The sequence below is a fragment of the Dipodomys merriami genome, unplaced genomic scaffold, assembly GCF_024711535.1.
Source record: "Dipodomys merriami isolate MVZ:Mamm:240054 unplaced genomic scaffold, mDipMer1.0.p SCAF_22, whole genome shotgun sequence".
Lineage (NCBI taxonomy): Eukaryota > Metazoa > Chordata > Mammalia > Rodentia > Heteromyidae > Dipodomys > Dipodomys merriami.
Window position 1 is genome coordinate 13,652,942 of NW_027203604.1, and position 24,789 is coordinate 13,677,730.

The 24,789-nt window shown below is 49.0% G+C and overlaps 2 protein-coding genes across 2 annotated transcripts; both read right to left on the minus strand.

Annotated features, from left to right (window-relative positions):
- Positions 1 to 467: 467 nt before the first annotated feature.
- LOC138834926 (NUT family member 2G-like) lies at positions 468 to 7,004 on the minus strand. Its single transcript, XM_070033722.1, has 8 exons — positions 6,971 to 7,004; positions 6,664 to 6,684; positions 4,620 to 5,325; positions 3,632 to 3,760; positions 2,686 to 2,825; positions 1,944 to 2,236; positions 1,533 to 1,649; positions 468 to 1,205 (listed from the first exon to the last, which is right to left on the minus strand). The coding sequence occupies exons 1-8, from the start codon at positions 7,002 to 7,004 to the stop codon at positions 468 to 470; spliced, it is 2,178 nt and encodes a 725-aa protein (XP_069889823.1).
- Positions 7,005 to 19,079: 12,075 nt separating this feature from the next.
- LOC138834927 (NUT family member 2G-like) lies at positions 19,080 to 23,828 on the minus strand. The gene is made up of 6 exons (XM_070033723.1): positions 23,280 to 23,828; positions 22,294 to 22,422; positions 21,349 to 21,488; positions 20,608 to 20,900; positions 20,151 to 20,267; positions 19,080 to 19,823 (listed from the first exon to the last, which is right to left on the minus strand). Exons 1-6 carry the CDS (start codon positions 23,720 to 23,722, stop codon positions 19,080 to 19,082), a joined length of 1,866 nt encoding a protein of 621 aa, XP_069889824.1. The 5' UTR covers positions 23,723 to 23,828.
- Positions 23,829 to 24,789: the final 961 nt, after the last annotated feature.

The following is a 24,789-nucleotide window of genomic DNA, read 5'->3' on the forward strand; positions in this document are numbered from 1 at the left end:
CACAAAAGGACCTCTTACGATGGGTGAGGTCTTGAGAGACGATTATGATCAAGGATCACAGTGAGATTCCAGTCTGCCTGCTCCCAGGAGCAATGGACTGATCCACATGGAAGAACTGCAGGAGCAATGTGTGCACGGCAGATCCTGACAACTCTACCTCTTTCCCTGCTCACCCTCCTCATTCCGTGGACAGCCCAGACCCAGGCTCAGCTGTGTGAGGACACATTCCAAACAAACTATCTTTATTTAAACTGCACAATTACATAGCCCCCTAGGTAAATCTCCCTCCCCATCCTCCTCCCCCGCTTTACTCATTCCCCCTCCCTTCTTTCCCCTCAGTCTCACTACCCTCCCCCTTCCCCTGCTACCCTGAGGACCCCTGGATCAGCAGTGAGTGAGGAAGACCTTTTGCTTGGTCCATTGCACAATGCAAGCCAGGTGAGATCTGACTCAGGCCCCAACTGGCTTCAAGGATTTTTCTTCTTCCGCTTCTTCCTCTGGGCATCCAACACCTCACGCTTTCTCTTCTGAGGCTGTGAGGGCTGAACCAGCCCCAAAGCCAAGTCCTGCTTTGCAGATTCCTCATAGTGAGACCCTGCACAGGGATTCTTTGCTGCGTTGCGTGAGTCTCCAATGCGAGCCCTTTTCTTGGACTTGGCAGGTGGAGGGGGATCCAGGCTGTGGCCTCTTCTCTTGCACAGTGAAGGCCCGGGGGCTTGGTGTCCAGAGGACAGGAGGGTGGTGGGGGACCTGGGGCTCTGAGAGAGTCCCCAGGGCAGGAGACAGTACTCAGAGCCCAGCAAGGAAGCCAGGCTGGGGACACCTTCCTTGCCCACCTTCCTGTCCCCTGCTCGCTTGCGTGGAGTGCCAGCAGGACGCTCTTCCATGTGATTCACGGCATCTCCAGACCCCAGTCTCTGGGGATGGGATCCATGTCCCCGGGGACAAGCAGTGGACCGGGTGGTTCCTACTGAAGGACACCCGTAACCCCCCTGGAGAACAGCAGCAGCAGCAGCAGCAGGTGTCAGGTGCTCTGCATCTGTGCCACCATGGCTCTGATCATCACTGCAAACGATATGCAGAGTGCTGGTATCTGCACTGACTGCTTGTTGGGGGCTCTGCTCATTTCTCTCTGCACCTTGGCAGATGGCCAACTCAGAAACACTTGAGGCTACTCTGAGTGCCCCAAGACGTTTCTCCACTATCTGTTGGAGGAAATACAGAGTTACTGGCTTTGCATCTGGCTGGGAAAGGCCCAGAGTAGAGGGAACAACTGCAGGGTCACCTCTCTTGGTTGCAGACACACACACTTGTGCTTGTCAGATCCCCACTGGGTCTCTTTGCAGCTGTGCAAGCTCAGCCCCTCCCTGGCTCTCCTGTGTCCTTCCTTCTAGTCCACATCCACATCTACCTTCAGGAATAACCTCCAAAGCCATGACTGCCCAGAAGCCTAAGGCAGTGCTCCTTCCTTTTGGGTGTGTGGCCTTTCTTCCCCTCCTGATCTACCTGCCTACAGTCTTTCCTGTGCCAACCTGCTCAGGGGTGAGTCCTTCTTCCTGTTCCAGCTCCGCAATTAGGGCCTCAAGATCCAGGTCTGGTTTGGAGGAAAGCAATTCTTCCAGGAATGTGGGGTGAATGATGGCCTCCACCTGGAGCAGAAGGAAGAGGGTGTCAGTGTGTGTAGAAAGGAGAAATCTGTGCCAAGGGGACCTTGAGAACACAGGAAGGAATGACCTCCCCAACCTGGTACACACACACACACACACACACACACACACACACACAAACACACACACACACACACACACATACACACGCACACACACACACACACACACACACACACACACACACACACACACAGTGCTGAACAGCCAGGAAATCAAGGTCCATTCCAAGGGAGAGGGAAAGTGGCAGAGAACAGGGCTGGAGTTGGAGCCCACATTTGACATGAAATCCTCCTGGCAGCACAGCTGGTCAAGGAGGCTCAGGAGCTCTGGATCTGAGCACATGTCTTCCACATCCTGTTGTTCCATTCCCGCCTCTTTGGGTGTTCCCCCAGAGTCCTGGGTGCACAATTCAGGAAGGCCCTCCAGCCAGTCCATGATGGCCATGTACTCCTCCACGGCTTCAGGTGGGATCTCCTCGGGTGCCTTGGTCTCTGGCGGCCTCTGACCTTTGGGTGCTGATGGCTGGGCAGGCTGAGCCTTGAGGCCAGTCTTGCTGGAGTTGCCCTCTAAGGGAGAGGAGACCAGACAAAGCAAGGATGGGGGAAGAGCTTCCTCACCAGATGGCTGAGCAGCAGAGTTTAGTAGCGCTACAGCAGCCCCAGACCAGCATAGACAGTGGAGCAGAAGAGACTGCAAAATGTGGAATACATAAGATAGCCATGCAGTACCAAATTCTGAGACACTGACATTCTGGTGCTCTGCCCATCCCATTGCTGATCCTGAGTAGGTGTTGTCCAAGGTGCTTGTGCTGAGAGGACCTATAGACACAGCCCTATAATAACCACTTCCATGCTAACTATTCCTCCAGAGACCTCAGGTTCTGGAGGGATGCTTTGTTTCCATTGCGCGAGGAACTCCTCCATCGAAAACAGAAGGCCTGCATGTGGGCAAACCCTTCGAGACCCCATCAGCCACTTCATGCCATGGACTCCAATAGAACATTGAGAGACTCTACCTGGCTGCTGGAGAATGTCGGGGGATGAGGGCCTTGGAGAATCTGGCTTCAGTGGGATGGCAGGAGGCGGGCCTTGGAAATGCATAGTGCCCTGCAAGTTTGAATTCTCTATCACCTCCGTAGCCTCAAATTCCATGAACCTGGGAATGTAGGAGGCACAGGGTGAGCTGAGAGGGGGATGAGCCCCATGGGCACTTCCCAGAAGGAGGACATAGAAGGTGTGCAAGCAGTACTCTGAGGTTCTTGCCTAGGCGCAGAAGGTTGCTGATAAAGGATGAAAACAAGATGTCAGTGTGGGAAGGAGTGACACTGTCCAAAAGAAGCGCACTCTTCACATGGAGCACATGACTGAATCACCCTGAATAACACATTATAATAGCAATAAATAATATTTTTAAAACACGCAAAGGTCAGGGAGACTCTAGATCGCCCACGACTTGTGTGGAAAGAAGTGACCCAGGAAGGGCCTTCAGTGACCCATCTTCTGAGCCTATTCCATCCCTGCCTCTAACCGAGGAGGTGAGTGGCAGAAGCTGATCAGGATTGTGATTGATGGAGAGAACAAAGATGAAATTAAAACCTTGGGTTCCTAGAGCAGGCATGGGCCCTCAACTCTCATGAGCCACTGATACCTGGAGCCATCTTTGCCTTTGCACAACGGCCCATGTTAGCTGATTTCCCCAGCGAGTCTGACCCTCCGTCCCCTGGCAGGTGTGGACCAGGCATCAGTGAGGCAGGAGTTTGTGAGGGCCCCCAACTTAGAGCTCAACCCGCACCTCAGAGAGACTGTGCCACTACCTGGACAGAAGGCTGTCAGGAGAAGGGCATCTTCTGTGCATGCCCATGCCCTTCCTGGCAGTGGGAGTGATGAGCCCCACTGGGCCCAGGCGTGCAGTCTCTGTCCTCCTCCACCACACAAACCCCAGCTCCAGGGTCCCTCACTCACTTGGCCGCCATCTCGTGAAAGTTCATGCGCTCGTAATTGCTAGTGCCTTCCCACTCCTGAAGTCCTCTCCACAGGCCCTCATCCAGGGACATGGTGGGCTTGAGCCGGGCCAGGGACCGAAGCACTGGGCTGCAATTCATCAGGATCAGTCACAGCCCACAGCCCACAGCTGACCCTCCATTCCCAGTGGACCCAAACCCTGTGCTCCTCACCCTTGCTGCCTACATGTCCAGCTCCCATGTGGGCTATTATCTCCAGGTCACCCTTATGGACCACAGAAATCAGTAGCAAGGGCACTGCTGGCCTACCCATGTTCCTGTGAGTGCTTTCCATTAGTGAACATTCTAGACTGAAATACTCTGTTCTTCAGAATTGACATACTCTGAAGCCTTAATCCCCCAGTGATGCTATTGGGAGACAGGGCCCTGGGCCAGCCTAGCTTAGGTACACTCATGGAGATGGCATTCTTCACCAGGACAGGACAGTGGCCTTGGAGAGGCAGACAGGAAGAGCAGCCAAAGCTACCTCTCAGCCCTGCATGACACACACAAGGCAGCCATGAGGAGAACCATCTCCAGAAATGGAATCTTCCTGCCCAGAATCTGAGAATTCCATCCTCCAGACTGTGAGCAAGGAATGGTTTCCATTTCCAGTTCCATAAGTATGGGTGAGGCCTGAGCTGAGTGACACATGCCCAGAATGGTCTTGAGCCTAACGCCAAATTGTGGCACCCTTCATAGCAGGTGCTGTTTTGGAATGTGGTCCTTTCTACAGTGCTAATCCTTCTGTAAAAGTAAGATGGCCACACTCACAGGGGTACCATGGTGCAAAGGGAAGGAGCTTTTCTTGCACCTGTGTGACACTCCTATTTCTGTGTGTGGTTTTTCTCTACAGGTGTGATAAACTTCAGGACTTCCCTGCCCTTGTGGTGTGGATTCCCATGCAGGAGCCCCAGCAGGAGCTCCATGTTCCCAGAGGAGACACTCACATGAAGAAGCAGGCAAGTGCTTCCCCATCAGGAGTCTGTGGAAGTTTCTTCCAGACCAAGGCCTTCAATTGCTGCCAGCGCCGAAAGTTCTGATAGACACTGGGAGGTGGAGGCTTGGCCTGGGATGTGGGCCGACTGCCCTCTGTACAGGGCCTCTGTGGCCACGGTGCCTGCTGGCTCACTGGGGGCCTGATGGGAGCCTCCTGGGAAACTGGTGGTGTTGATCCCAGGGGTGGGCCCCAGGTCAAGCGGTCTTGGGCAGCCTGTCTACATCCAGTCATGGGGACACTCCCTGGAGCACTGCTGGCAGGACCAGGCAAGAGGAGTGGAGCTGGGCCCATGGAACCCCCATCCCCAGGAGGAACATTCCAGATGAGAGGGGCCTGAGTGACAATTACTTTTGGAGTGTGGAGGGGCACTGCTGGCCTTCCTCCTGTCCCCATTTCCACAATGACATGGGAGGGGCCTGCCCCACTGGGTTTGCAGCTTCCTCCTGACACCAGAGATGTGCTGGGGAAAGCAGGCAGCACCAGAGGGCTCCCCTGAGGAGGGAATGCCGCAGCCACTGTTGGAGGTGGACAGGGAGGCTGCTTCCTCAGTGACCCTTGTGCTGGTTCTGGGGCGGCTGTGTGAAAGGTCAGCTCTGTGAGAGGAGCTCTGGAAGCAACGGGGTTCAGGCTCAGGTAGGCTGCCGACACTGGACACGCTGCTGGAGAGAGAACAGGGTTCATTGAAGAGGGACAGGGCACCGCAGAGGTGCTCCCTAGGACTTGGAAAAACGGAGAACTAAGGAGGAACGACAGCAAGTCAGGGCTTGCAGTGGGGAAATAGTGTTTCACAGATGTCCCCAAGTGAATGCCATGGTGTGTCTCTCTTTGAGGATTAATCCTGCGGAGGACTTGCTCCTGTTCTACAACACTCCTGCACCTGTGTGTGCTGAGATTAACCCCTCAGCTTCTTCTGCTTCTGTGGGTCTCCTTCAGGCATCCTGGGCAGACAGCCCATGTCCCTGAAGGCCGTTCCCTAGAAAGGGGTTAATTTGCCCCTGTTTGGCAACACGAGCCACTCAGCATGCTTGCTGTTTTTCAGGAGACCCAGTCCATGTGCATTGCTGTCCCCCAATCTTCTCTGTGGAGGTTCAGATTCAAAAGCTGCCCCTTTAGCTGCTCAGCCTTCCTTTTCCTGGTGCTCTACATAAACCTCTCCTTTTGTTTCTCCTCGACCACCAGAAACAAAAGCACTGAATGAAATCTCTCACCTAGCAGCTTAGGAAGTCTAGAGGTATCCTCATAAAACAACCCACAACCCAGTTCACATTAGCACCTTCCTGGATAAACAGTAATGGAAGAGACTTCTCACCAGGCCTTTCCTATGTAATTGCTTGTCCCTTCCTTCACAGAACCATTGGTGTGGTGATATCTTGTCCTTGCACAGCCAGGCATGGCTGCAGAGGACCAGAACACTCAGGAAATGAGGAGTAGTGAGTCAATAACGGGATAGTCTAGAGATTTTCATAGTCACTTTGTCAAATCAGAAATGTGTCACTTTTCTATTTTGCCCTCAGTTGTATCATAGATTGGGTAACAAGGATCCAGGCGTGAAGCAGATACACAGGGTCAACAGTGCTCTAGAGGACAGCATGTTCTGAATGCCCTCACGTAGCCTCTGTGAAGAAAATAGGTGCTCAGGTCCTACACCTAACCACCAGGTCACCTGCTGTAACTTGAATGACAAGAGTAACAGCAGAATGTCCTCCCCACTCAGTGGTGCTCCCTCTGACCTCTTCAGAAAGACAACCCCAGAATCTACAAAAGGAAAGTCGGCAGCAGTCCATATCAGTTCCCGATTCATGAAATACCAGCTGGAGGAGATGCGCCCAGCCTTCATGTCCACAGACAAAGGGCAGAGATTGTTGACCAGACAGAAAATCGGAAGGCTTCTTTGTACCAAGGGGTGACAGTCGCCAAGTGTGTGCAGCCCAAGCTGTGTGCCAGTTGCAGTGTCCAGGCTGCGCTGTCCCTTTGCGATGAGTGGCATGAGTTACCTGGACTAGCATAGAGGTCCCCTGTAAATGGGAAGAGACCAGCAGGTCTGGCCTGAGGCCCGTGGAATGACCTGCAGCCTCGTCTAAGAGACCATATTCCTAGGGTCCTTATGAAGACTCCATGGGAGCCATCTCCAAATTGTCATACTTTCCTGAGTCATCTAGATGATCTTGGGAAAGTTCAGTGCTATGCTGATAAGCTACAGCTCAATAACTCAAGGTGGGAGCGTGGTAACAAACGGAAACTCCAAAAACCTTTCAGGGATAGCTGGGGGTTAGAGGTTCTGGCCCTGCCCTTCAGGCTTACCTCCATCTGAAGCCATCCCCACAGGGTTGGACATCGCCCACAGCTGTCTGGCAGCTTTCGAAGGCAGGAAAGTCAAGTGGAGAACCCAGAGAGCAACGTGGCTGCAGTGCTTCTCAGGGTCCAACTACAACTGGGGAAAGTTTAAATGTAAATAGCAGTAGAATGTGGGGGTCAAGGCATTCTACAGTGGGGGAGGGGCAGAGACCCAGGAAGGCTGGGTGGGGGTTGACAGACATTCCATTAAGGGCTGTGGCAGGAGGGCCAGAACCTCAGTTCCCTTTAAATAATAATACAGAGGCAAGATGACTGGTGGGTGCCCAGGCAACTTTAATATTCGCTCTCACATGCAGCAGCCAATGGTTTTGCTGATGTTTTCTTCCTTCATGTCTTCATCCATAAGCCTGGTTTTCTTTCCTTCATCCCACCCGATTTCCTTCTGCATAAGTAGATTCTTGAACCATTTCAATGGTTTCATAAGCTCGGTCTTTAAGCTCAGGTTTGTCAATGCATATGTGTATTTACATGTGTACATCGTGTGTTTATATAATTTGTATGTATACATAATGTGTATACATCATCCATACCCACATATAATTCTGGCTAAAGATGATTTCAAATATGAAATATCCATGGTAGCCTCTAGACTTCATAGCTGTAGAGAAGGCTGTGAGGAATAGGGACCAGAAAACGTACTCTCGTCCTATAGTAAAGGTGTTTCATATTTTTCTTTTTCTTTTTATGCAAAAATTAGAAATTCTCTATCCTTCTTTTGTCTGTGTAGTTTGAGAAGATCCAGGCTTCCACCCACTGATCCCCAATACCCACTCCTCTGTGTCCTCCACATGGTATGGGAGCTGTCCCCTGGGGTCCTGACCACACTGCTCACTGGATTCCCAATGACTTGTCTCCATCACATCCACTTGTTCTTTGGAATCTGGTTTCTTTGTTGCATGGGTGATATTAATGACTTGATGTCTTGCCTTTGGCATCAAGTTGTATTCTTTGTTGTTGGTTTTCACACTAAGATGATGGTAGAGCCACACACATCTAGTAAGACACATAGGTTTTGTGTTTTGATCTTTAGCTGAGCTAGTGCTTCTCTCATCATCTTCTGTCCTGAAGTGCTGCCGGGACAGCTAACCACACCTTTCACAGCCATATGACTTCAGGGTACATATTTGATGGTCACTGCAGCAGGGAATCATACATCACTATTTCTAAATATGTTTTGGACTTTTCTTCCTATCATATTGTACAGTGCGTGTGTGTTCATGCCATTGACACCTATAAGGATAAAATGATTTTGTGGCCAGTTGCTGGTGACTTAGTCAGGTGGCTGATATGTCAGGTTCAAAGTTCAAAGCAATCCCAGGCAGAATATCCATGAGACTCTTATCTCCAATAAACTACTGCAAAAAGTGAGAACTGGGGCAGTGTCTAGTGGTAAAGCAAATGACACAGACAATACCCAGACCCTAAGTTCCAGTCCTACTTCTGGCAAATAAAAAGGGGAAAGAAGATGATTTTAGTCCAAGTTTGGGTTAATGTGAGGGTCTGATAATATTTCATGTAGGTTCACCTAGATTACAGATTTTGTTTCCATAGAAGAGTAAATAAGAATTGGAAGTGTGAATTTGTGATAAAGTTGGGTTTTAAGACTTGCCTAGCAATCAGTTAAGCACCAATTGTGAGTAATTGTTTTAACCAACTCTTAAAAATGTGTGTTCTCATTTACATATTGTGACAATTGCAGTTCTTCATTGTCCAAATCACAGGAATTTTAATACTCATAGTTTATGCCAAGAACAAAAGACATTGCTAGAAAATACACAACAAGACATAGGATGAGTATGAGGAAGAATCCCAAAGGAAAGTATCTGCTACATTATGTCTATCAGCACTCCTTGCTGGCATCCTACAGATGGGAAGGGAAGAAAAGTCCAGAAGGACTGTTCCACTATGTGACCTTTTTTGGAAACAGAACACTGTTGGCTGAGATATTTTGACCAAATGGGTTTTGTATGAAGAATGACAGGGGCCAGGCGGGAATGGAAGGCAGAGCATCTCAAGTCCAAAGCCCCCACGGTAGTGGGGGGGGGTCTCCCTGGATTGGGACACTTGTGTGGTTCCATGTCTCAATGCTTCTTCAATATCCTGCTTCCTACCACCTATATTTCTGAATGAACCTGTGCATGTTTCCATCAAACGCCTGCACGGTGTTTGGTCACAGTGGCAGGGGAGAGGACACATAGCGGCTGCCCATATGCATACCTATGTGTAGGTTTTAGTCTTCTGTCACATGGAATAATTGCTTTCTTATATGTAGCTACCTTTCTGCTCTGCTTGTCCGCTTCTCTGTACAAGTCTCCCTAGACCTTGCTTGGGACTAGAGATGTGCAGATATAATGAAATACTTCCAGCTATAAGTTGTGAAGACAGTGCACACAGAGGCAATGCCTGGAGCCACGTTGAATGCCAGGAAGGAAACGCCAGTGACAATGCACTGGTGGAGAAGCATCACCCAGTTTCAGAGGACAGAGCCCCTCTGCCCTCTCAGAGGGGACTAGCGATAGTAAGAGGCTCTATTTTGTCCTTGGAGCTTTGCAGCGGGCATACCTTGCTGGGGATAGCTTGAGGAAGTTGCTGCTGCCTGTGGAATGAGAAATCAGAGGAATCTGCAGGGCCCTGACAGGGGAGTGCTGGGCTCGAAAGTGTTAGTAACTCAGGACAGGTGTTTTTCTTTCACGTTTCTGACTGAAATTTTGCAGTATGTCTCAGGGAGGGAGGGAGCGAGAGGGTAAAGGGGAGGGAAGGAAAGAGAGATTTGGAATGAGAGACAGCAATTAAAGGCACCCCATACCACGTGAAATCAACCAACATCTGCCAAGGCTTTCATATTGAGGAAAGCTGTCACTAAACTGTGAGAGCATCCACATTTACTGGGGAATCTCTGTTGGAGGAGATGTACGTAGCAGAGCAAAGCTGTAGTATGGAAAGCTCTAGGAACACAGTGTTGCCCAAGTCTGAAACTCGGTGCCAGAGGGGTCTTAAGAGGAATTTGGAGTTGGGTGGTGTGCAGTGCAGGGGTCTCAGGTTGGTGAGTTTGGAAATCACGAGTGTGCATGTGTGACCGGCTGTTTTAGGGAAGGGTGACAACCCACGTTCTGGGAGGGGCCTCCAGGGTGAGCTGTGGCATGAAGCCACGAGGCCTGCGCATGCGCCCAAGGAGGCGCTCTGATGCTCCACCTTCAACTGTCAACTTCCTGGTGGAGATGCGCAAGCGCGAGCCTGGCCCCTCCCTGGGGAACGTTATGCGCAGGCGCGAGCGTGGATGATGTCATTCAGATGGTGATGTCCAGTCTGTTAATAAAATCACGTGTAATAGCAGCTCAGGGCTCAGTCTTCCTGAGCTTGTGAGTGCGCTGCTGCAGTGTTCTGCGCTGGGGCTTTAGCATCCCCGTGTCTGCGTGGTGTCAGCAGCCTGTGAGCCTTTAGCATCCCTGTCTGTGTCCGTGGGTGGTGGCAGTAGCCCGTGGCCGGTGGGACTCGGTGCCCTTTGATCCCGGCCAGCTATCTGGCAGTTTGTGCACCATGGGTCCTGGCGAGTGCCATAGCCCTGCGATCTCATTTTTCGGTGGGATCGTTGGCCTTCTACTAGAGGATGCAGGCTAATAATGTGTTGTAAGCCTGCAGGCATGGCCCCTCCAATATCTCTCACAGCCTCAAGAAGGGAGAAGCTTGAGGGAAATGTCTGCTGTGCTTGAAAATCCATGTCCAGTTCTGCTAAACAGTAGCTCCTTTCATTGCATAGTGATAGAAGGTCTGACAGACCTGCTTGGGGCACTTATCCTTATGGAAGTGAGCACATCGATCAGCATCCAGATTCTCCCTGTAGTCATCAGTGCTCTTGATGCCATTGCAGAATTGCATAAGAGGGTCTAACTGAGACCGAAGTTGTCATAGCATGACTGCCTTCCGGTGGATGCAAGAGTGTGATGAAAATCAAGCCTGGTGTGTAGTAGTTGATCAAAAGGATTGTGTGCAACTCATGTGATAGTTCTGTAACGTTTATATGTATTCAGTCTTTGAGCATATTTGCCCATGTGAGGCCATGACCTGCTCCTTTGCAGGTCAATGATTATATTACAATGTGTTATTCTTGACAACCTGGGGCCCGTTACAATTCCCAGAACGTGGATGCTTTTCTGTATGTGTTTTAGGACATTACTTGGAAAATTGTTTAACTTTATGTTCTTCAAATTGAGAGTGAGAAGAAAATGTGTGCATTTACATGTGTGACTGATGATGTGTCTGAAACCATTCAGAATATCAGAAGTCAAAGTAGCAAGTTAATGCATTTATAGGATGTGATATCCTATGTTTATAAGCTTACCTTTGAGATATGATGTGTGCAAGTCATTTTTTAACATTTTTCAAGAACTTTTAAAAATTCAGACTTGAGAGTTTATCATGGCAAATTTAGAAGAAATCTGTGCGTATGTTTTTGGATCTGATAAAGAAAATGTTCATTTCTCTGTGGATTTGAAATTGGGTTATGTTATAAGTAAAATACTGGAGGAATACTTGTATGTTCAGGAATGGCTACATGTTTGGTTTCTCTATGTTGTTACCAATTTTATTTCCCAGAGGAATTCTTATATCTCTTACTATGTATTTTGAAGAACACTGAGATTGTGTTTCTCTCTGTGTGTGTGTGTGAGTGTGTGTGTGTGTGTGTGTGTGTGTGTGTGTGTGTGTGCGTGTGTGTGTGTGTCTGCCTGTCAGTCTGTTGTAAATATTCTAAGATGTCTTCTAAGTACGAGGCACTGGTAACCACACTTGTCACTGGTTCATGGACATTAGCTTTGGAGGATAAGCGCACTATATTATATTTGGATCTTCAGTGTCTCACTGGCTTATGTATGACATCTTTTTGATCTTGCTTAGTTCTTAGGTAAAACTGTGATTGGCAGCTGTGGGAGCCAGTTAGGTAGAGCCCAGTAGGAGGGAATTAGCACACTGTAAGCAAGCCTCTTTTTTTTTTTTTTTATTTTTGCCTGTTGTGGGGCCTGAACTCTGGGCCTGGGTGCTGTCCATCAGCTCCTCAGCTCAAGGCTAGCACACTACCACTTGAGCCATAGCTCCACTTCCGGCTTTTTCTGCTTATGTGGTGCTGAGGAATCGAACCCAAGGCCTCATGCATGCAAGGCAAGGGCTCTACCACTGAGCCACCTTCCCAGCCCGTAAGCAAGCCTCTTAAAGGCATGCTTGCAATCTGGACAATCTTTTTATTCTTGCTCACCACGATGAGGTGGAGGGGAATCATCTACTACACACTCTCCAACATGATGTACTGCCTCACAACAAATACAAGACAAATAGTGCCACGTGGCCCAGGACTGGAACTCGAGAATCTGTGTACCCAAAATTCATCCTCTTTTCAGTGATTCATCTTGACTATTTTATTATAGCACCACAACAGTTATGAAATATTCATATGTGTGTTTGTTGGTATTATATGAGTGAGTCTTTAAGAAATTTCCGCATGTGAGGCCATGTTCTGGTTTTGGAGAATAGCTTGTTTGCAAGCCAATGATTATATTACAATGTGTTATTCTTGACAACCTGGGACCTGTTACAATTCTGTTACAAATCTGGTGTTTTCCTGTGTAGGACCTTACTTTACAACCACAGCACAGCAGGCCTCAGCCCCTCTGTGTGTACAGACTCAGCTGCCATACATGTAAGTCACAGGGAACAAAAAAATCAACATGGGGATTTGTGGTCTAGAAACTTCCTGCCAGCTGCGGCTTTTTCATGAGCCCAGTGGGAAGCACTTGTAGTGTCAGAGGCAAGATTATAATTGAAACATGGAAGGAAGCTCATGGCCTCTGCTGTGAGGACACCCAAATCTGCACAGCTGTGGCATAGAAGTGTCTGGGAGCTCAGGTGAACAGTCCCAGGCCCCTCTCAGCAGCATGCCATGAGCAGTGGCTGTGCTGCCAGGGAGGAGGCAGAGCCCAGCCGACAGCAGACATGGCAATGGTGCTTTTAGGATGATCCTTTCCTTTGGGTCCCCTTGGTGAAAACCTCAGTACTGTCCTGTGCAGAAGAGAAATCTGAAGAGTTGTCCCGCTTTCAGCACTTCTCAGTGGGTATCATGTTCCTCTAGTTGCAGTGTGGACCAAGGGAACTTACAGATTTAGGAGCCATTGTGCTGGTTGCTGTGCATGAATCTGTGTGAGCTCTGTGAGTCTGGGCAGGTTTTGCTAACTTCTGAGCCTGGGCTTCCTGTAAACTGGAGCAACTCAGCTAACTCCAGGAGCTATGAGGATTATAGACAGTATGTGTGAAGGACTTTGCTTAATGAATGGTGGGATAGTATGAGTAGGTGTCAGGTATTCAGTGACAGGTATTCTGGTGCTTTGCAAATACATGCTCTGCCCTTGACCCAAATGCAGGCCCCCTTCCTATCTACACTCAGGGTAGTAGCAAGTGTTCTGAAGCTCAGGGGTAGCTGTGGTCCCTGCTCTTACACCTGAACCTCACCCTCAACATTTGCCTCACAGTGACATGAAGGCTGTCAACCGAGTCTCTTACAGTATTGAGATAGCATGGACAGGAGCAGATTCTGCAGAGCACCCTTCATGGTGACTGCAATCAGACAACCGCATAGAACCACAGTTCTATATAGTCACCTGCTATTGCATGAAATTCATTCCACCGTGTGTGTGTGTGTGTGTGTGTGTGTGTGTGTGTGTGTGTGTGTGTGTGTGTGTCTCAGAAGAGGCCTGAAATTCCTTCCCTGTCTCCTTCCCTGCCCTATACCATGAGACTCAGTAAACATACCCCTTCTGATCACTCATTGTATGTCTGGGCTCTGCTGTGAGTCTTCCCATATTGGGGTCTTGCTCTTGGTCCTCCATGGACAGGGGAAATTTGTTAGGCTTCGTGTTAGAGGAGGCAGTCCAAAGGGCTTGTGTCCCTGTTATGTGAGTCTGTCCAGAGGGGACAGGATGACAGCCTACCCATTAGGATCATCTGCCTTCTATGATCTCATTCATTTCAATCTCTCCAGAGAAACATATGATCTAATTACACCTGCTGGGTGTTACACTCATCTGAGTGTCTCTGTGTGTCACAGCAGCAGACAGCAGGTAGACCTGAGAAGGAAGTACAATCTCCTGCCTAGACTGAGGATTTCACTTGTGGAAGAAACTGCAATCATAAAAACAGTTTGATAAGATGGAATATTCTTTCTCCTTCGTACTTCTATATTCTGGTTCCTTTGCAAACTAGAAAAGTTTGGTAGGACTTCAATATGGTACTATATTCTTCATTTCTATCTGCAGATCAGAGAAGATGAAAAGTTTTTCATCACATTACTGATTCTATGTCACTTCAGGGCTGTGTGTCTCTGTGTGTGTGTGGGGGTACTTGTTTAGGTCAGGGTATTGATTTTTTTTTTTTGCTCAAAAGGCTTAAGTTGGTAAATCCTTTTTCTGCTTGCCACTTAAAACCACCTTTTAAAAAAATTACTAAGGCATTTATTTCTCACCACCCTGTGTTACTAATGGCATTGCGATGTACTGTTCAAAGTTATTTACAGATGTTCATTCCTTTTTCAGTCTTAATAGCTCAATAAGTCCAGCGCTGTTGTCTCTGTTTTCCACAAGAAGTAATGTGTCAAAAGTGAGGCTAAGTACTTTCAAAGAACATAAACTAAAAAGGATGTAAAAGTCAGAGTTAAAATCCAGGTGTCAGGCAGCTGCATTTATCCCCTTTTCTTCACAGCCTCGGAGTCCTTGTGTATTGCTTTCTTCTTACTATTGTTGGGAATGCATCACAAAACTTGAGGTCATCTCTACAATATGAGCAGCTACCCATTCTCTGTAAGCCTTTGGTAGTTTGCTTATCCAAGAAACAACTTGGATAGTGAAGGACCTTGGGGAATTGCCCCTCCCCAGACCTATTTTTTCTTTATTATGATAGATTTGCTATACACAGGGGTTGCAGTTACATGAATCAGGTAATGAGTAAAATTCTTTTGAACCATGTTTCCCCCTTCCCTCACTCTCTCCCACGTTTTCCCTCCCACCCACAAAGTGTACAGTTCAGTTTCCATACAGTGTCTCATAAGTACCACTGTGGTGTTTGTTCTATGTTCCACCTTTTTTCCTATCCCCCTCTTTTTATTCCCAAAACAAACCAACAACACAAAAGGAAAAGAAAACAAAAACAGTAAGAGCAGCAGCAAAAAGCTATTTCTTGTTTGCTTTGGTTTGAGTTCATTTCATAACAGATTATTTTATATGATGATATGCACAAGGCTATTGAGCCTATGTGAACCAATCACTTGCATATCTTCCTTTGGCTTGAGTGAATGTCTACATTCCCGTATATTTTATCATGAGCCGTTGTATATGTGTGTTTGCCTGTATATGTGTATGTATATATAAATCATCTATTCTGTTTACTTGCACACTTATAAGCGCATTCTAATTACTACAATTGAGGAAAATATGCAACCTATGTTTCCATGGCTCTGGCTTACTTCATTTAATTTTTCCAACTCTTTCTAGTTTATTATGAACGGTAAAATATCATTCTTTCGATGGATGATTAGAATTCCATTCTCTGTGTATATGTTTGTGTGTGTGTGTGTGTGTATACATATATATATATGTGTATATATATATATATATATATATATATATATATATATATATATATATATATCACATTTTGTGAACTGGTTGTCCACTGAATGAGGCATGATTCCACATCTTGGCTATGGTAAACAATGTTGTGGAGAAGGTGGTGGTGCTGGTAACTTTGGTGTAGCATTGTATGCTATTGGTTAAATGCCAAAAAATAGGATTGCTGGGTCTTAGGGTTTCTATATGTTTAGCCATTTAAGAGCATACTTACTGCTTTCTGACATATTACTCAATATTTTTCACATATTAGTTTTATTTGAAACTTCTCCTTAATTTCATCTACTTGGTGGATGTGCTGTGACTGTTTCAACATCTCCTAGCTGGCTTTGATGGCAACACTGTGGTCCCAGTGATTTGTGTTGGATTGTATGATTTCTGCTTTTGAATTTCTCCATCAGCATAAGCTGAAGGAGGTGAACCTGGGTTAGGTCAGTTTGGTACTAGCAAGCTCCAAGGAAGAAAGCCAAGAAAACCCTTACATTCTGCTGGTTCTTGATAATTCCAATGACTTAGGTGGGAGAATGAGTAAAATGTTTTGATGGTATTCTGAGAGCCAGGCAAGTGCTCAGCCACTCGAGCATTGACCCTAGTATTTTTCTGTGAGTATGTCCTTTTTTATTTCTGTTGCTATTGTTTTTGTCCATAGTCCATTTAGTGATTTTCCTGGGTTTTATACCTTCTCTCCTCCCTCTGCTTTTCAAGTTGCCAGGAATACTGACTTGCACCACCACATCAGCAAGAACAAAATTTATTGACTGGCCAAGGAATGCACTAGTGTGACCCCTACTGAGAAATCAGCCTCTCCACTGAGCAGGTTGGTGAGTCATGAAGGGAGAATAGACAAAATGAAGGCTAATAAAGGGAGGAGTTGTCATGTCTTTTCTCGGCATAGGTGGAGATCTTTCTGGAACTTAGGTGGCTCCCTCACTTTTTCACTAGGTTATTGATCTGCTATTATTGGCCACACCATCTGGTAGGTATCTATACAAAGGTTAAGCCATAGAATAGCTAGAAAAATAGGAAGATAGAGAAGTCAATATATCGTCTTGTTCCAGTCATCCTCTCATTCATCTTTGGGTCTAAGTCAGGAGTCACTTTTTTCTGCAAATGGAGCCATAATGACCTAGTCAAATAGACCAAGAAATGTGACCTCGAAACTGTTACCATGTTAGCCCACACTCCAGAGTTTTGATCCCCAGCTAAGCTAGTGAGACACTGGGGAGGCATTGGCCAGCAGGATGGCCTGCAACATTAGAGACTTTTAAACCAAAATGAAAGTAGCCAGGGGATTTAATTAGTCATTATACCTTCCTTTCTTTCATTTTTTTTTCTGGGTGTTGGGCTTGAACTCTGGGCCTGGGTGCTGTCCCTGAGCTCTTCAGCTCAAGGCTAGTGCTCTACCATTTGAGGCACCACACCACTTCTTGTTTTCCAGCGGTTTACTGGAGATAAGAGTCCTGACCAGACTTGTTAAAAACCTTGAACCTCAGATCTCAGCCTCCTGTGTAGCTAGGATTACAGATGTGAGTCACCATCGCTTGGCTAGTAGTCATTATTCTTGATTTAAAAGAGGGAACTATTATTCAAGACTCATTACTTACATTCACTATAGACCTCATAAGCTAGGCCACCTATGCAAGTGTCCTCTGTGGTTTGATTCTATTGACAGAAACATCTTTCAGGAACTCATACACTTGTACAAACATGATGCTTGCAAAGGGAGAAAAACGTGGTCTTGCAGTAATTTATTGTTGGTTTTTTTTTTTTTTGGGGGTCCGGTCGTGGGGCCTGAACTCTGGGCCTGGGCGCTGTCCCTCAGCTCTTCAGCTCAAGGCTAGCGCTCTACCACTTGAGCCACAGCGCCACTTCTGGCTTTTTTTCTTTTTTCTTATGTGGTGCTGAGGAATCGAACCCAGGGCCTCATGCATGCAAGGCAAGCGCTCTACCACTGAGCCAACTTCCCAGCCCTCTTGCAGTAATTTAATACAGAGCTCAGTGTAAAGAAAAACAATGGAATGAAGACGGAATTTTTTTTTTGGTGAACTGAGATAAGGATGGAAAATGACTTTCGGTGAGAGCATTCTCAATTATCATGTGTTTTATGAAAGAAACACAAATATCACAAGATACATAGTAAGCATATATGATACTCTCACAATTGAGTGTAAAAGAAAGCTACTTAAGATCCAGTAGAAAACATGCTAGGTAGTTATGGCTCTTGACCTTGTCTACAGAGAAAAACAATCTGTGCGGTGAACATGCCAAGTGAATATATTCTCTCACTATGAAACAGAATCCCCACATGGAACCCATAGAAGTGTGATGATGATTTTCAGCAACCCCTGTTGTCAGTCCTGAGAATGAGCCCTGACACATTTCCTGTTTTGTTCTGAGACTTGTGGAACTTGTGCCAAGCGATGGCCAATGGTTGGCAAGACTCTGGCAGGTGAGGACAATTTGCAGCTACATGTCCAGATTGAGAAACCATGGCCAAGTTTCCCCAAACCAGGGACACTCAGCAATCCTGCTCAGAGTGCATAGACCAGGAAAAGCTCTAGCTATTCTGAGTGACAATGAAAGGACAGCCACCAAAAGGCATCCCCAAGAGCAGGTCCCCTGCGTCACTGCCAGAGAGCATGGCATCTGCATGAATCCGGGAGAGTCCTTGCTGGGGCTGTCAGCTGAAGACCAGCCAGGCCCCAGGGGCCAACACTTGACTTCCCCCAGAACCACACTCTGTGGAAGACCCTGGCTGCATGAGAACTTGTTCAGCCAAGCAATTGGCCTGTTGAGGACCATGGAAAGAAGCTCAGTATAATAAAGGCCATCTCCAAGACTCAATACCAGAGAACCTAAGAAGGGCAAGGAAGTGGAAGTCACACTTGTCCCCTACTAGATGTTTGTGGGTCACCTAGTGATGTGCACAAAAGGACCTCTTACGATGGGTGAGGTCTTGAGAGACGATTATGATCAAGGATCACAGTGAGATTCCAGTCTGCCTGCTCCCAGGAGCAATGGACTGATCCACATGGAAGAACTGCAGGAGCAATGTGTGCACGGCAGATCCTGACAACTCTACCTCTTTCCCTGCTCACACTCCTCATTCCGTGGACAGCCCAGACCCAGGCTCAGCTGTGTGAGGACACATTCCAAACAAACTATCTTTATTTACTCTGCACAATTACATAGCCCCCCAGGTAAACCTCCCTCCCCATCCTCCTCTCCCCCTTTATTCATTCTCCCTCCCCTCTTTCCCCTCAGTCTCACTACCCTCCCCCTTCCCCTGCTACCCTGAGGACCCCTGGATCAGCAGTGAGTGAGGAAGACCTTTTGCTTGGTCGATTGCACAATGCAAGCCAGGTGAGATCTCACTCAGGCCCCAACTGGCTTCAAGGATTTTTCTTCTTCCGCTTCTTCCTCTGGGCATCCAACACCTCACGCTTTCTCTTCTGAGGCTGTGAGGGCTGAACCAGCCCCAAAGCCAAGTCCTGCTTTGCAGATTCCTCATAGTGAAACCCTGCACAGGGATTCTTTGCTGCGTTGCATGAGTCTCCAATGCGAGCCCTTTTCTTGGACTTGGCAGGTGGAGGGGGATCCAGGCGGTGGCCTCTTCTTTTGCACAGTGAAGGCCCGGGGGCTTGGTGTCCAGAAGACAGGAGGGTGGTGGGGGACCTGGGGCTCTGAGAGAGTCCCCAGGGCAGGAGACAGTACTCAGAGCCCAGCAAGGAAGCCAGGCTGGGGACACCTTCCTTGCCCACCTTCCTGTCCCCTGCTCGCTTGCGTGGAGTGCCAGCAGGACACTCTTCCATGTGATTCACGGCATCTCCAGACCCCAGTCTCTGGGGATGGGATCCATGTCCCTGGGGACAAGCAGTGGACCGGGTGGTTCCTACTGAAGGACACCCGTAACCCCCCTGGAGAACAGCAGCAGCAGCAGCAGCAGCAGCAGGTGTCAGGTGCTCTGCATCTGTGCCACCATGGCTCTGATCATCACTGCAAACGATATGCAGAGTGCTGGTATCTGCACTGACTGCTTGTTGGGGGCTCTGCTCATTTCTCTCTGCACCTTGGCAGATGGCCAACTCAGAAACACTTGAGGCTACTCTGAGTGCCCCAAGACGTTTCTCCACTATCTGTTGGAGGAAATACAGAGTTACTGGCTTTGCATCTCGCTGGGAAAGGCCCAGAGTAGAGGGAACAACTGCAGGGTCACCTCTCTTGGTTGCAGACACACACACTTGTGCTTGTCAGATCCCCACTGGGTCTCTTTGCAGCTGTGCAAGCTCAGCCCCTCCCTGGCTCTCCTGTGTCCTTCCTTCTAGTCCACATCCACATCTACCTTCAGGAATAACCTCCAAAGCCATGACTGCCCAGAAGCCTAAGGGAGTGCTCCTTCCTTTTGGTTGTGCGGCCTTTCTTCCCCTCCTGATCTACCTGCCTACAGTCTTTCCTGTGCCAACCTGCTCAGGGGTGAGTCCTTCTTCCTGTTCCAGCTCCTCAATTAGGGCCTCAAGATCCAGGTCTGGTTTGGAGGAAAGCAATTCTTCCAGGAATGTGGGGTGAATGATGGCCTCCACCTGGAGCAGAAGGAAGAGGGTGTCAGTGTGTGTAGAAAGGAGAAATCTGTGCCAAGGGGACCTTGAGAACACAGGAAGGAATGACCTCCCCAACCTGGTACACACACACACACACACACACACACAGACACACAAACACACACACACACACACACACATACACACGCACACACACACACACACACACACACACACACACACACACACACACACACACACACACACACACACACACACACACACACACACACACACACACAGTGCTGAACAGCCAGGAAATCAAGGTCCATTCCAAGGGAGAGGGAAAGTGGCAGAGAACAGGGCTGGAGTTGGAGCCCACATTTGACATGAAATCCTCCTGGCAGCACAGCTGGTCAAGGAGGCTCAGGAGCTCTGGATCTGAGCACATGTCTTCCACATCCTGTTGTTCCATTCCCGCCTCTTTGGGTGTTCCCCCAGAGTCCTGGGTGCACAATTCAGGAAGGCCCTCCAGCCAGTCCATGATGGCCATGTACTCCTCCACGGCTTCAGGTGGGATCTCCTCGGGTGCCTTGGTCTCTGGCGGCCTCTGACCTTTGGGTGCTGATGGCTGGGCAGGCTGAGCCTTGAGGCCAGTCTTGCTGGAGTTGCCCTCTAAGGGAGAGGAGACCAGACAAAGCAAGGATGGGGGAAGAGCTTCCTCACCAGATGGCTGAGCAGCAGAGTTTAGTAGCGCTACAGCAGCCCCAGACCAGCATAGACAGTGGAGCAGAAGAGACTGCAAAATGTGGAATACATAAGATAGCCATGCAGTACCAAATTCTGAGACACTGACATTCTGGTGCTCTGCCCATCCCATTGCTGATCCTGAGTAGGTGTTGTCCAAGGTGCTTGTGCTGAGAGAAGCTATAGACACAGCCCTATAATAACCACTTCCATGCTAACTATTCCTTCAGCGACCTCAGGTTCTGGAGGGATGCTTTCTTTCCATTGCAAGAGGAACTCCTCCTTGAAAACAGAAGGCCTGCGTGTGGGTAAACCCTTCGAGTCCCCGTCGGCGACTTCATGCCATGGACTCCAATAGAACATTGAGAGACCCTACCTGGCTGCTGGAGAATGTCGGGGGATGAGGGCCTTGGAGAATCTGGCTTCAGTGGGATGGCAGGAGGCGGGCCTTGGAAATGCATAGTGCCCTGCAAGTTTGAATTCTCTATCACCTCCGTAGCCTCAAATTCCATGAACCTGGGAATGTAGGAGGCACAGGGTAAGCTGAGAGGGGGATGAGCCCCATGGGCACTTCCCAGAAGGAGGACATAGAAGGTGTGCAAGCAGTACTCTGAGGTTCTTGCCTAGGCACAGAAGGTTGCTGATAAAGGATGAAAACAAGATGTCAGTGTGGGAAGGAGTGACACTGTCCAAAAGAAGCGCACTCTTCACATGGAGCACATGACTGAATCACCCTGAATAACACATTATAATAGCAATAAATAATATTTTTAAAACACGCAAAGGTCAGGGAGACTCTAGATCGCCCACGACTTGTGTGGAAAAAAGTGACCCAGGAAGGGCCTTCAGTGACCCATCTTCTGAGCCTATTCCATCCCTGCCTCTAACCGAGGAGGTGAGTGGCAGAAGCTGATCAGGATTGTGATTGATGGAGAGAACAAAGATGAAATTAAAACCTTGGGTTCCTAGAGCAGGCATGGGCCCTATACTCTCATGAGCCACTGATACCTGGAGCCATCTTTGCCTTTGCACAACGGCCCATGTTGGCTGATTTCCCCAGTGAGTCTGACCCTCCTCCCCCTGGCAGGTGTGGACCAGGCATCAGTGAGGCAGGAGTTTGTGAGGGCCCCCAACTCAGAGCTCAACCCGCACCTCAGAGAGACTGTGCCACTGCCTGCACAGAAGGCTGTCAGGAGAAGGGCATCTTCTGTGCATGTCCATGCCCTTCCTGGCAGTGGGAGTGATGAGCCCCACTGGGCCCAGGTGTGCAGTCTCTGTCCTCCTCCACCACACAAACCCAGCTCCAGGGTCCCTCACTCACTTGGCCGCCATCTCGTGAAAGTTCATGCGCTCGTAATTGCTAGTGCCTTCCCACTCCTGAAGGCCTCTCCATAGGCCCTCATCCAGGGACATGGTGGGCTTGAGCCGGGCCAGGGACCGAAGCACTGGGCTGCAATTCATCAGGATCAGTCACAGCCCACAGCCCACAGCTGACCCTCCATTCCCAGTGGACCCAAACTCTGTGCTCCTCACCCTTGCTGCCTACATGTCCAGCTCCCATGTGGGCTCTTATCTCCAGGTCACCCTTATGGACCACAGAAATCAGTAGCAAAGGCACTGCTGGCCTTCCCCATGTTCCTGTGAGTGCTTTCCATTAGTGAACATTCTAGACTGAAATACTCTGTTCTTCAGAATTGACATATTCTGAAGCCTTATTCCCCCAGTAATGCTATTGGGAGACAGGGCCCTGGGCCAGCCTAGCTTAGGTACACTCATGGAGATGGCATTCTTCGCCAGGACAGGACAGTGGCTTTGGAGAGGCAGACAGGAAGAGCAGCCAAAGCTACCTCTCAGCCCTGCATGACACACACAAGGCAGCCATGAGGAGAGCCAGCCATCTGCAGACATGGAATCTGCCAGCCCCAGAATGTGAGATTTCCACACTGTTAGCAAGGAATGGTTTCCATTGCTGGGTTCCACAAGTATGGGTGAGGCCTGAGCTGAGCCGCACATGCCCAGAATGGTCTAGAGCCTCAGGCCAAATTGTGGCACCCTTCATAGCAGGTGCTGTTTGGGAATGTGGTCCTTTCTACAGTGCTAATCCTTCTGTAAAAGTAAGATGGCCACACTCACAGGGGTACCACGGTGCAAAGGGAAGGAGCTTTTCTTGCACCTGTGTGACACTCCTATTTCTGTGTGTTGTTTTTCTCTGCTGGTTCCCCCAGCTTCAGGACTTCCCTGCCTTGTGGTGTGGATTCCCATGCAGGAGCCCCCCAGGAGCTCCATGTTCCCAGAGGAGACACTCACATGAAGAAGCAGGCAAGTGCTTCCCCATCAGGAGTCTGTGGAAGTTTCTTCCAGACCAAGGCCTTCAATTGCTGCCAGCGCCGAAAGTTCTGATAGACACTGGGAGGTGGAGGCTTGGCCTGGGATGTGGGCCGACTGCCCTCTGTACAGGGCCTCTGTGGCCACGGTGCCTGCTGGCTCACTGGGGGCCTGATGGGAGCCTCCTGGGAAACTGGTGGTGTTGATCCCAGGGGTTGGCCCCAGGTCAAGCTGTCTTGGGCAGCCTGTCTACATCCAGTCATGGGGACACTCACTGGAGCACTGCTGGCAGGACCAGGCAAGAGGAGTGGAGCTGGGCCCATGGAACCCCCATCCCCAGGAGGAACATTCCAGATGAGAGGGGCCTGAGTGACAATTACTTTTGGAGTGTGGAGGGGCACTGCTGGCCTTCCTCCTGTCCCCATTTCCACAATGACATGGGAGGGGCCTGCCCCACTGGGTTTGCAGCTTCCTCCTGACACCAGAGATGTGCTGGGGAAAGCAGGCAGCACCAGAGGGCTCCCCTGAGGAGGGAATGCCGCAGCCACTGTTGGAGGTGGACAGGGAGGCTGCTTCCTCAGTGACCCTTGTGCTGGTTCTGGGGCGGCTGTGTGAAAGGTCAGCTCTGTGAGAGGAGCTCTGGAAGCAACGGGGTTCAGGCTCAGGTAGGCTGCCGACACTGGACACGCTGCTGGAGAGAGAACAGGGTTCATTGAAGAAGGAGGGACAAGGCACCGCAGAGGTGCTCCCTAGGACTTGGAAAAACGGAGAACTAAGGAGGAACGACAGCAAGTCAGGGCTTGCAGTGAGGAAATAGTGTTTCACAGATGTCCCCAAGTGAATGCCATGGTGTGTCTCTCTTTGAGGATTAATCCTGCGGAGGACTTGCTCCTGTTCTACAACACTCCTGCACCTGTGTGTGCTGAGATTAACCCCTCAGCTTCTTCTGCTTCTGTGGGTCTCCTTCAGGCATCCTGGGCAGACAGCCCATGTCCCTGAAGGCCGTTCCCTAGAAAGGGGTTAATTTGCCCCTGTTTGGCAACACGAGCCACTCAGCATGCTTGCTGTTTTTCAGGAGACCCAGTCCATGAGCATTGCTGTCCCCCAATCTTCTCTGTGGAGGTTCAGATTCAAAGCTATCCCTTTACACTAGGTGCCGGTGGCTCATGTTTGTAATCCTAGCTACTCAGGAGGCTGAGATCTGAGGATCATGGTTCAAACCAGTCCAGGCAGGAAAGTCTGTAAGACTCTCATCTTCGATAAACCACCAGAAAACCAGAATTGGTGCTGTAGCTCAAATGGTAGAGTGCTAGCCTTGAGCTGAAGAGCTGAGGGATAGCACGTAGGCCCAGAGTACAAGCCCCATGATCGACAAAAAAAAAAAAAAAGAAAAAAAGAAACCCCTTTAGCTCCTCAGCCTTCCTTTTCTTCTCTAACCTAGCACCAGAAACAAAAGCACCAAATGAAATCTCTCTCTAAGCAAGCATCTGAG

Bases quoted from the DNA above. Each gene is read 5' to 3' on its own strand.
- LOC138834927 (XM_070033723.1), bottom strand. From the start codon at position 23,722: ATGGGGACAGGAGGAAGGCCAGCAGTGCCCCTCCACACTCCAAAAGTA. The intron at 21,489-22,293 runs GTGAGTGAGGGA...CTACATTCCCAG, and splicing joins TTTCACGAGATGGCGGCCAA to GTTCATGGAATTTGAGGCTA. The intron at 20,268-20,607 runs GTGGGCTCCAAC...CTTCTGCTCCAG, and splicing joins AGGAGGATTTCATGTCAAAT to GTGGAGGCCATCATTCACCC.
- LOC138834926 (XM_070033722.1), bottom strand. From the start codon at position 7,004: ATGTCCAACCCTGTGGGGATGGCTTCAGATGGAG. The intron at 1,650-1,943 runs GTGGGCTCCAAC...CTTCTGCTCCAG, and splicing joins AGGAGGATTTCATGTCAAAT to GTGGAGGCCATCATTCACCC. The intron at 1,206-1,532 runs GTTGGCACAGGA...TTCCTCCAACAG, and splicing joins AAGGACTCACCCCTGAGCAG to ATAGTGGAGAAACGTCTTGG.